This window comes from Glycine max, chromosome 5 (genome assembly GCF_000004515.6).
Source record: "Glycine max cultivar Williams 82 chromosome 5, Glycine_max_v4.0, whole genome shotgun sequence".
NCBI lineage: Eukaryota > Viridiplantae > Streptophyta > Magnoliopsida > Fabales > Fabaceae > Glycine > Glycine max.
The window spans coordinates 31,461,537-31,472,750 of NC_038241.2; the positions used below are offsets into that span (position 1 = coordinate 31,461,537).

At 32.7% G+C, this 11,214-nt stretch overlaps 3 protein-coding genes and 1 pseudogene across 3 annotated transcripts; 2 read left to right on the forward strand and 2 right to left on the reverse strand.

Annotated features, from left to right (window-relative positions):
* Positions 1-393: 393 nt before the first annotated feature.
* Positions 394-1,631, forward strand: LOC100810056 (vacuolar iron transporter homolog 4-like; annotated as a pseudogene).
* Positions 1,632-1,993: 362 nt separating this feature from the next.
* On the forward strand, positions 1,994-2,988 carry LOC121174863 (uncharacterized). Its single transcript, XM_041015290.1, has 2 exons — positions 1,994-2,468; positions 2,981-2,988. Exons 1-2 carry the CDS (start codon positions 1,994-1,996, stop codon positions 2,986-2,988), a joined length of 483 nt encoding a protein of 160 aa, XP_040871224.1.
* Positions 2,989-5,162: 2,174 nt separating this feature from the next.
* LOC100810586 (vacuolar iron transporter) lies at positions 5,163-7,048 on the reverse strand. The gene has a single exon (XM_003524032.5). It carries the CDS (start codon positions 5,994-5,996, stop codon positions 5,325-5,327), a length of 672 nt encoding a protein of 223 aa, XP_003524080.1. The 5' UTR covers positions 5,997-7,048; the 3' UTR covers positions 5,163-5,324.
* A 2,260-nt stretch (positions 7,049-9,308) lies between these two features.
* Positions 9,309-10,157, reverse strand: N-21 (nodulin-21). The gene has a single exon (NM_001249896.2). The coding sequence runs from the start codon at positions 10,106-10,108 to the stop codon at positions 9,398-9,400; it is 711 nt and encodes a 236-aa protein (NP_001236825.2). The 5' UTR covers positions 10,109-10,157; the 3' UTR covers positions 9,309-9,397.
* Positions 10,158-11,214: the final 1,057 nt, after the last annotated feature.

Sequence of the window (11,214 nt, forward strand, 5' to 3'; positions counted from 1 at the left end):
TGTTTGTTTAACTTCTTCCATACCTTTGATTAACACATGTAAGTTAAACGTACAACTATTCATTTCTTAATCTTCCTCATATGACTTTCAAACTAATTAATAAACCAAAACTAAAAACATAATTGAACCAAGATCGATGAATAATATATATTACATTTAGGTGGAATATCTCTGAGACCTGAATCCACTTTTTGGTAGTGAATTTTAAATGCGAAACTTGCATATTTTGTAAGAAGTCACTAACTTGTAACTAGTGCTGTCCTGATCACCATCATAACTCCTTAATTTATCAAATATTTAGGTCCAATATTGACACCTCAAACTTGACGACCCCTCACTATAAATATTATTCATCTATCAGAAGCATGTGTTCTCAACAAGCTCTTAATATCACGCAATTCCCACTAATTCCCTCCTTTTCCATTTCAGTACTTCCCCCTTCATTTTACCTTCATCGTCCTTCATGGCCAACCTTGGAGCTAGAACCAATGGAATTTCATCAACTAACCAAGTGGAGATTCCTATGCATGTGTATGGTGTGGAACCAACACAAAGTGAAGAGAGCCACATAGACTACTCTCAGAGGGCTCAGTGGCTTCGAGCCGCGGTGTTGGGAGCCAATGATGGGTTGGTCTCAGTTTCCTCACTGATGATGGGTGTTGGAGCTGTTAAGAAAGACATCAGTGCCATGATTCTTGCTGGTTTTGCAGGATTAGTTGCTGGGGCTTGTAGCATGGCAATTGGAGTTTGTATCTGTGTACACTCAGTATGACATAGAGAAGACACAGCTCAAAAGAGAGAGGGAAGCTAATAACAATAGAGGAGTTAATGAAGAAGCTCGAAGGGGGAAGCTTCCAAATCCATTTCAGGCTGCACTAGCATCAGCATTTGCATTTTCTGTTGGTGCTTTGGTGCCAATGCTTGCTGCTGTGTTTATAAGGAGTCACAAGGTTAGAATGGGAGTTGTTGCTGCTGCAGTTAGCGTGGCATCGTTGATGTTTGGAGGGGCAGGAGCTGTTCTTGGAAAAACTCCAGTGACAAGATCTTGCATTAGGGTTCTGGTTGGAGGTTGGATGGCTATGGCCATAACATTTGGCCTCACCAAATTGATTGGCTCTTCTGATCTTTGAATATCATTAATACTAGTCATTTAAGTACAATCCCATGCATATTATTAGTAATGTTTTTGTTTTTGTTTTTGGTTGTGATGTGTACTCATGCTTGTATTACTCTTTACTAGATTGTGGCTGCTTTGTTTAAGGGAACAAGAGTGTGCTTTAACCCTACATAGCTGTCACCAGGGATTTTAGGGTTCATTGCGTTTTCTGTGATATCTCCGAGCTTTGTTTGGAGTGTTTATAATTGTTGGAGATATACTTTTGTAACTGCATAATATTTTATTTTTCAGCTTTTAAAATAGGATTTAGTAAATAAGTTGATTTCCTATATTTTAGGAGTAAGTCAGTTTTAATGGATTAGCCTAGTCAATAAGTGGTTCCTCTTATCTTTAAGGAGCAAGTTAGTTTTAATATTCTGTTTTGCTAATATCTTGTTATCTAATTAGTTTATCTTTTGCTATTTATTGTATCGCTGCTGAGAATAATTTGAATTAGAATAAAATAATTCTATTTCCTCTACATACGCATTGTCTCTCTTCTCTCCTCAGTTTTTATAATTTCCTCCACAAAACCAACAATTGGTATCAGAGCCTTATTCTTACGGGACTTCTACCATGGAAGGTGAAACAAGTTTTTCCCACATAACTCTTCCAATCTTTGATGGAGAGAATTATGATCTTTGGGAAGTTAAAATGCAATCCTACATGGAGTCTTTGGATTTATGGGATGCTGTGGAAGAGGATTATGAAATATATCCGCTGCCTGAAAATCCCACCATGGCCCAAATTAAAAATCACAAGGAAAGAAAGATGAAGAAGGCAAAGGCGAGATCATGTTTGTTCACTGGTGTTTCACAAATGATATTCATCAGAATCATGACTCTTAAATCACCTAAAACAATTTGGGATTATCTGAAAGAGGAATACGCTGGAGATGATAGAATACGAAGCATGCAGGTGCTGAATTTAAGGAGGGAATTTGAGCTTCAAAGGATGCAAGAGTCAGAGACAATCAAAGAATACTCAAACAAATTGTTGGGTATTGCCAACAAGATAAAGTTGTTGGGAAGTGATTTTGCTGATTCGAGAATTGTAGAGAAAATTTTGGTAACAATGCCGGAGAGGTATGAAGCATCTATAGCTTCATTGGAGAACACAAAGGATCTGTCGAAAATCACATTGACAGAAGTGCTACATGCCCTGCAAGCTCAAGAGCAACGAAGGTTGATGAGGCAAGATCATGTTGTCGAAGGTGCTTTGCCCGCCAAACATCATGAAGTTGATGAAAGCAAAAATGATTTTTTCAAGAAGAACCAACCAGCAAGCAGCGAAAACAGTGCAAACAACCAAGGTAAGGATAAAAAGAAAAATTATCCACCTTGTCAGCATTGTGGCAAAAAAGGTCATGCACCTTTCAGATGTTGGAGGAGACCAGATGCAAAATGTAACAAGTGCAACCAGATAGGAGCAAGTTAGTTTTAATATTCTGTTTTGCTAATATCTTGTTATCTAATTAGTTTATCTTTTGCTATTTATTGTATCGCTGCTGAGAACAATTTGAATTAGAATAGAATAATTCTATTTCCTCCGCATATGCATTGTCTCTCTTCTCTCCTCAGTTTTTATAATTTCCTCCACAAAACCAACAATAATGTCTGTTTGTATTTCTAATAGAAGTGTAAAACGTACGTGTGGAACTGTCGTAGTGCAAAGAAATGTATTATATATATTTGTGTATCAATATCTCAATTATCTATATATACTACATAGCTGTCACCAGGGATTTTAGGGTTCATTGCGTTTTCTGTGATATCTCCGAACTTTGTTTGGAGTGTTTATAATTTCTCTTTGTATTTCTAATAGAAGTGTAAAACGTACGTGTGGAACTGTCGTAGTGCAAAGAAATGTATTATATATATTTGTGTATCAATATCTCAATTATCTATATATACTAGTACTCTATAATCAGCTGCAAAATTTAGATTTTTTATTTGAGTCCTATCTAGTACATTGTATGCATTATATGCATCGGATTTACTACTATATGATGAATCGGAAATTATAAGTTGTGAACGAATTTAGTTGAACTATTAAAACTCACTCAATCTTGCTAGCTGATTGATTAAAATATAGAAATATCAATTATGATGAGGGTAAGCCATTCTTTCTTATGTTTTCATTGTATTCTTGAAAATTTAGTTGAACTATTAAAACTCACTCAATCCTGTGACATATCTTTTTACACTTAGAAAGTATAAAGCCTATGCCTTAGTCTATATCTATTGCTTAATATTTGTTCCACACTAGGTTTGGAGTTCAACCTAAATTGTAAATGTTGGTTGAAGTCTCAACACCTAGTTACAAGATATGTATTCGTGAATAGTAGATCATATCTCACCTTAAAACAAAATTATCCTGTCGCTACACTAAGGCAAAATATTATTGCCTTTGAGAAGTCTTGAGTCTTGTGTTAAGGAATTCAACCCATCTTATAGCTAGACTCCTATAAATACTGCAAATATCACTAACAAGTAAGCATTTATTATATATCGTCATCCTAATATATAATTTTTTTACTGACTTGAGCTAGTGTACTGTTGAATATTAATTTATTTTTCTTGGTGTCTTAACCTTATCATAGATCTCACAACAACCAAAGGAGCTTGAACCTTAATTCACCTTACCTACAGTAAGCAATCCAACTTGGACACATCAATATTAGTTATACTATACAAAGTAAAAATATAATTAGATTCCTAAATGAAAATCAATTTTCTAACATATCTTATCCAAATAAAAATCACATTTTTTTAAGCTGAATTCGAATCAATTTACAAAATTGTATTGATTGAAAATCAATTCTACAAACGTACATCGAAATACTCACGAGGTACGAACATTAGCTTAATTAACAAGCCCCTCTAATGTAACAACTAGCTAGATTAATAAGAGTGAGGTTCTTTGCTTTCACGGTTTCTTTTTTAAATTTTCTTGCTTTTAGTGATACATGTGACAATGTACCAAAATGATGTTTTGTCCTTTTCAATAATTAGAAAATACTTAATTTTAATTTATTTTATTTTAGTTGAACAAATGATAATTAATTCGGAAATATAATGCTTGCTTTTTCGGTCTTGGCCCAAATCTTTTACAAATCACAAAATAACAAAAATAAAATGTAATTTAAAATAAAATGAATTTTTTAAAATCTACAAATCTCTAACACAAACAGTTGCAGTTCAAAATTTTTGCTTACCCATAATAATCTTTTATATTTTAACCCTATTAAGGTTTAAGTTTGTTCATATATATCAGATTTGTTAATTTGCTAAAAACAAAATTTTCACCGATGAGGCGATCGATTCTCGATCGGGTGGTGCTACTTTTTTTTGCATACGTTTTGTTGAACTTCCCAAAGCCCGAAGGTGACAACTGTGAAAGCTACTGCTAATTGTCTTCATTATTAGCTAAAGAAATATTACAACTTTTCACATATTTTTAATTTTTTTTGGCATTTTACTTGTTGTTTAGTAATATGTAACCTGGTAGCTAGGATTATTTTTTTTCTTGTGCTTGACTTTTTTGTTTTGGACAATTAATGTCGCTCACACCCATGCCCAATTGACTCACGCAAGCTACTTAATTAAAGGTGGAAGGCGGAATCTATGTTATGTTCGAACACGAAAAGAAAACGAGACCAATATTCTTCATATAACTAATTGCATTAATTACAACCATAACTTTAATTATCAGTACTTCATCATTGTAACCGGTTAGCTTGTTTATTTCAGAAATCAGAAAGACAAACATATATACTAGCTAGCTATTTCAGAATTTGTATTTTCATGGCACTTTATTGGTGACATATAAATCTCTCTTTTTTATAAGAGAAAAATATATTGATGAAGTTAATATAGATTATTAGGGCTGTCCAACCCAAATACATCAATGAGGTACTGTGTTACATGTTTGAAGTACCTAATTAAATAGCTCTGTTACATTACAGAAAAAATCTCTAATTAAATACAGCAATGCAGAAAAAAAGTTATAAATCTCTTTGAACTTTTTGTTATTGAGAACAAGAAATGCACAACTAGTTGAGAACAAAAGCAGTAAAGTTCTCATATGACAAACTAATTAAACTTATTCATAAAACACAATAAAGGAGTGGTTACTCTCATAAGTAAAATCCACAGCCTACATATGATTATTCTTTATCTAAAGCTTTAGCACCAAGTAATTTGGTCAACCCAAAAGTGATAGCCATGGCTATCCATCCTCCAAGAAGGAACCTTACACAAGATTTCATCTTATGAGTTTTTCCCAGCTGAGCCACCACCCTTCCAAACACCACCAAAGCCAAGCTAACCATTGCCACAACCACAATAACCCTAGTCCTGTAGTTTTCTATGAAAGCAGCTGAAAGTAGAGGCACCAATGCACCTATAGAAAAGGACACTGCAGATGCCAAAGTAGCTTGCAATGGATTAGGCAATCCTCTTTTCTCCATCCCCATCTCCAAGTCTTTCTCCTCATTATTCATCTCTCTCTTCATTTGACCTACCTCAACTTCATACTGAGTGCACACAGCTACAAACTCTCCTATCGCCATGCCACAAGTCCCTGCAACTAATCCTGCAAAACCAGCAAGTAGCATAGCCCTTTCATCTTTCTTAACAGCTCCTACACCCATCATCAATGAAGAAACCGAAACCAACCCATCATTGGCTCCTAAAACCGCTGCACGAAGCCACTGTGCCCTTTGTACATAGTCAATGTTGTTGGTATGATCTTCAGTAACTTGGATTTGCTTCTGATCAGTATTTTTTGCTGGATTGGGAAGTACTTCTTCTGCATGGCTGAGTGTACTAGTAGCCATTTTGGTGACAACAACAAAGGAAAGAGAGAAAGAAAATGAAGACAAGGATAAAGCAAAGAGTTAGCGAAGGTTCAAGGCTTTTTGACAAGAAAAGTGTGGAGATTCAGAGGGGTAAATAGTGAAAGATTCGCTTGTTTAGGTATTATCTTCATTCGGCCAAAAGATAAATTTAACCGCCGAGGTTTGGCTGTTTGTGCTTTCGTGTGTGGTATCAGTGGGACACTCAATAAAAAAGAAAAACCACAACAAACACGTAGCGGAAAATGAGATAGAGAGAAGAATAATATTTTTGTTACACACTACAAACTCAATGCACGGTACTAGCTAGAGAGGGAGGAAGATAATTTTCTCTCAAACTTCAATTCATTGATTCATTCATAAAATTGATGCCAAACTGATTTTAATCTGCAGTCAATTCGATTTAGTGGCCTCAATTTCACGGTGCCTACATTCAAAATTTGATGACTACTACTTGCAGTGCGGCGCTGACTATTAATCTTTATCTTTTACGACCGAGAGTCTTAAATATGAAGTAATTTTGGTCCAATGAAAATGCTTTCAAGAAGTCAAAATTTTCAACTATTTCAGTATATTTTTTTGATGGATTATTTAAGTATATTAATATGGGTTGATTTATTTATTTTGTCAGTGTGCATTACACACTCCCTTCAAATTTTTTAATTACACATTTTAATTGTCACTATATCATGTGGAGTGCACACTCCCTCAAATATAATAGAAAATTTCTTCTTGCTCTCAAATTATTCTAAATCTAAGTCTATTTAATGCTAATACCAAGCCAAGTAGTCATCTCTAAATCTTAACTTTGTTGGCATGTACTCCTTCTGTTATTTTATAATTATCGGACTTTAGAGAATTTTTATTCTCATTTATTTATTATTAGATTTATAAAGTTTAACATCATATTAATTATTTTTTTATTGATTAATTTAAACATGTATTTATATCGTGGAGTGGAAAAAAGATAAAAGGAGAAAATTTTATAACTATTTTATTACAATAAATTTTTTTTATTGCATTTATTAGTTGTATAGAAAACACTTGCAAACAGATAAAAAGATAAAAAAAAAAAACAGATGAAATATGTAATTTTGGTCATGAAAGAAAAGGAGTTAGGGTTTATTGTAAATTTCATTAGTTACTAATATTTGTATTGGTTTAATATTGTAAATGTTAAAAAAAAAATTCAATTGATAGATGTATTTGAGGGATGATTAGGAATCCAATTGATACTTAAAATTTGAATGAAAAATTGATTGGCTATGTATGGGGGTGTACAGAATCATGAGGGAATTGGGACACTTAGGTGTTGTTTTAATTGTTAGTCATTATTGATATTAATTTTCTTTCCAGATTTGGAATAAGGTGTGATTGGCTGCGATGTTGTATGGTGCAGCATAATCAAGTGCAGAGCCTTTATTTGCGCGCATGGTTTGGTGTTTAGAGGAAATTAAAGAAGCTTTGTCGTCGTTTTAGCAAGTTAATTTGGGACGCCACTTGCTGGTGTTTATGGCTACATAGAAACTCTAATTTTTCAGAACCAGGCTCCTGATTTTGAAGCAGTTGTGGAACATGTCAAGGAAATTTCTTGGTCTTGGTTTAGATGCAGGGATCCTTTATCAAGTGGTTTAGCTTTTGCTAATTGGTCCCTTAACCCGCGAGCATGCGTAGGGATTTTAGTTTAGTTTCTGCTTTCGTTTTTTGCTGCTTGTTTTGTTATGTACCCTTGGTCACATTTCGTGGCTTTTTATAATATTAATGATTTGTCTTTAAAAAAAATTATTAGGATTTTAATGAGTTAATTAAAGAAAGACTAAATTTAGGCCATGAATTGAACCAAGTATGTGAGACATTGAACTTTATCTTGGTTAAGGTACATACAGTTATAGCTTGAGTAAGTATAAAGTGAGTTGAGTGATTCGTTTTATTAAAATTGTTAGTAATCTTAAGGTGGATAACTAGTTATGAATACTGGATGAATGAAATAAATAAAACTGAGTAAAATTTAATGAGTTATACTAGCATAGCCCAATTAGCTCACGGTCATATTGGCCTAGATGAACTATGTTGATGATATTGGTTACAATAAGCATGTATTTTGGTTTAATCCAAATTAAGCGTACAAACCTCGTGGCCTTTGTTTTGGTGCCATTTTAATAAGCCCAGATTAAGGTAACCTTATGGCCCTTACTCTATATAAAACACACTCCTTTGTTCCGTTTAAATGAAAATAAAAATACAGATATTAATTTTGGCTAAATAATTTTTATCAAATAATTTGTTGGTCAAAGAAACCTATTAGTTTATTAGTTAAGTATTGTTCTTAGAGTTTTAGGTGTGGGGGTTCTAATTCCATCTTTAATATTTTGACAATTTATTTTTCTTAATTTTTTCAGACGCCACATCATCATGTTATGTTACTGACTCACCAATAATATATATGATAGGAAGAACCTACAGCAGAGGCCCATGACAGCAGGCCCAAGAGGAGCACTAACAGACCTTCATATCATATCTTAATGATTTTGTGTAGCCTCTTTAGGATCGAATAGCAGTAGTGCAGTTTCAGGATCTGTTATTAGTGGAAAATCAATTCTGTTAGATCACAAAAGCTTATTATTACTTGTATAAACATGAGTAAATAAATGAATCAACTAGATGAATTTGAGTAAGAATACTCAGTACAGTAAAGAGGTCCTTTGTACTCGAAATCAAGGTCTCTTTCCTCTCTATTTCTCCCTCTGCCCATAAAAATGCATGTCATTTGTCACATAGAATACGTACTTGTTTTAAAAATTAAAATTATTTTTTTATTGTTCTTTAATTTTTTTTGTTTATCAAAAAGTGAGAGTCAAGTCAGATGAGAATTCTGCATATGATTTCATTACAAGTTACTACAATAACTTACCGCTTCATCTTTGTAATGGTCAAGTTGTTTTTCTTTATTAAGAAATCAAAAGGATAAACATATTAGTTAGCTGTTTTAGAATTTGTATTTTTATGACATTATTTATTGGTGAGATATGTATAAAAATCTCGATATTAACTTTTCTTATTGACTTAATTATCTCAAACAAAAAATGTAGAAATTAAGTGATTACACACAACCAGTTAATATGTTGAATTTTAGTAGTACATGAATTCAATTCAATTTTTGGTAGAAAAAATTATTGATTAATTTTTTCTTCTTGATCGAATTTTAGATTAATCAAAATTTATTTTTTGAAGAACTAAAAAAAAAATGTTAAAATACTTGAAAACAAAGCTAGTAATTATTATAAGGTTATCATATGACAAAGTAATCTTATTCATAAAAGACACTAGAGTAGTAATTAATCACTCTCATAAGTAAAATAAATACACAGCCTTACTTATCATTATTATAATGCGCTAGCACCAAGTAATTTAGTTGAGCCAAAAGTGATGGACATGGCTATGCATCCTCCAAGAAGGAACCTTACACAAGATTTTAACTTGGGAGTTTTTCCCAGCTTAGCGCCCACCCATCCAAACACCACCAAAGCCAAACAAGACATTGCCACAACCACAATAATCCTAGTCCTGTAGTTTTCAATGAAAGCAGCAGAAAGTAGAGGCACCAATGCACCTATAGAAAAGCAGAGTGCTGATGCCAAAGTAGCTTGCAATGGATTAGGCAATGTTCTTCTCTCCATCTCCATCTCCAAGTCTCTCTCCCCTCCCACACTCATATTCATATCTCTCTTCATTTGACCTACCTCTACCTCATACTGAGTGTACACAGCAACAAACTCTCCTATTGCCATGCCACAAGCCCCAGCAACTAACCCTGCAAAACCAGCAAGTAGCATAGCTTTTGCATCTCTTTTAACAGCTCCTACACCCATCATCAACGATGCAACCGAAACCAACCCATCATTGGCTCCTAAAATCGCTGCACGAAGCCACTGTGCCCTCTGTAAATAGTCAATGCTGGTGTGATCTTCGGTGGCTAGGGTTTGCTTCCCATCAATTTTGATTGTGGGAATTGTTAGAAGTACTGCTCCTACATGGTTATGTGGCACCGAACCATTAGGTGTAGCATTAGCCATTTTCGGTGACACAACAACCATATGAAGACAAGACTAGAACAAAGAAGTTATTGAGATTTCAAGGCTCCTTAACAAGAAAAAGTGGAGTTTTCAGAGGGATAAATAGTGAAAGATTCGCCATGTTTAGACGTTGTTTTGCATTAGTTCGTATTATTCGGCCAAGCGAGAAAAAAATATGCATATAATTTGGATATTCTGAAGGGGCAAAAGTTATAAAATAAAAATACTTGACAGTAAAATATTAATTAATTTCCAGCATGATTTGAATTTTGGAAGAAGAATATTGGTATTATGCTTTATAGGGGAAGAGAGGCACTCCATGCCTCTTTAAATTTTTTATATAATAAAAAATATAGAAGTTAAATATAATTAATAAAAAAATGATAGAATAAAAAAATTAATAATATAAAAGTAGTGAAAATTTAATGTAAGTTAGAAGAAAATTTTGAAATTTAAGGATAAAATTGTCTAATAAAATATGTACATTAAATGAGATAGTTCTTATTATTAATAGTTACAGATATCACTCTTTTTAATATAATTTTTTATTATTAGACAAATTAAATGTAACTTCTATGAAGTATTGTTAATATATTTTACATCAATTAAAAATATGATTAGAATATTTTTTTGTAAGGGTTAGGTATTTTTTTTCTTTTAAACTAGTCTTTGCAATTGAGTTTGGTTTAGTTTATTTTAATAAGTAGATTATAAATTTAAATTATTTAAAAATATGCATCTTCATACAAAAAAATGTTTGAAATAATATATCTTAAATCTTTAAACATTGCAAATAATGCAACTATACATAAATTTTTACCTGTTTTCTCATCTCCAAATATAGTTATATATACTGGTATAATTAAAAAAATATAGCTATATATACATCATTCTTCATTTAGACTCTTTTTGGTTGAGAGGGTAGAAAGTAATAAGAGAGATAAAAATTCGAAATTTGAAAAGAAAAAAATAGAAAGAGAAAACTTTGATTAATAAAAATAAACTTTTTTCTGTTTCATTTTCTCTTTAATTAAACAAGGGAAAATATATTTTTATTTATAGCTTTTTCTTTCATCCAAGCTCATCATTAGTCAGTCTCTTTCGAAAGGACGAAATAAGGAATAATT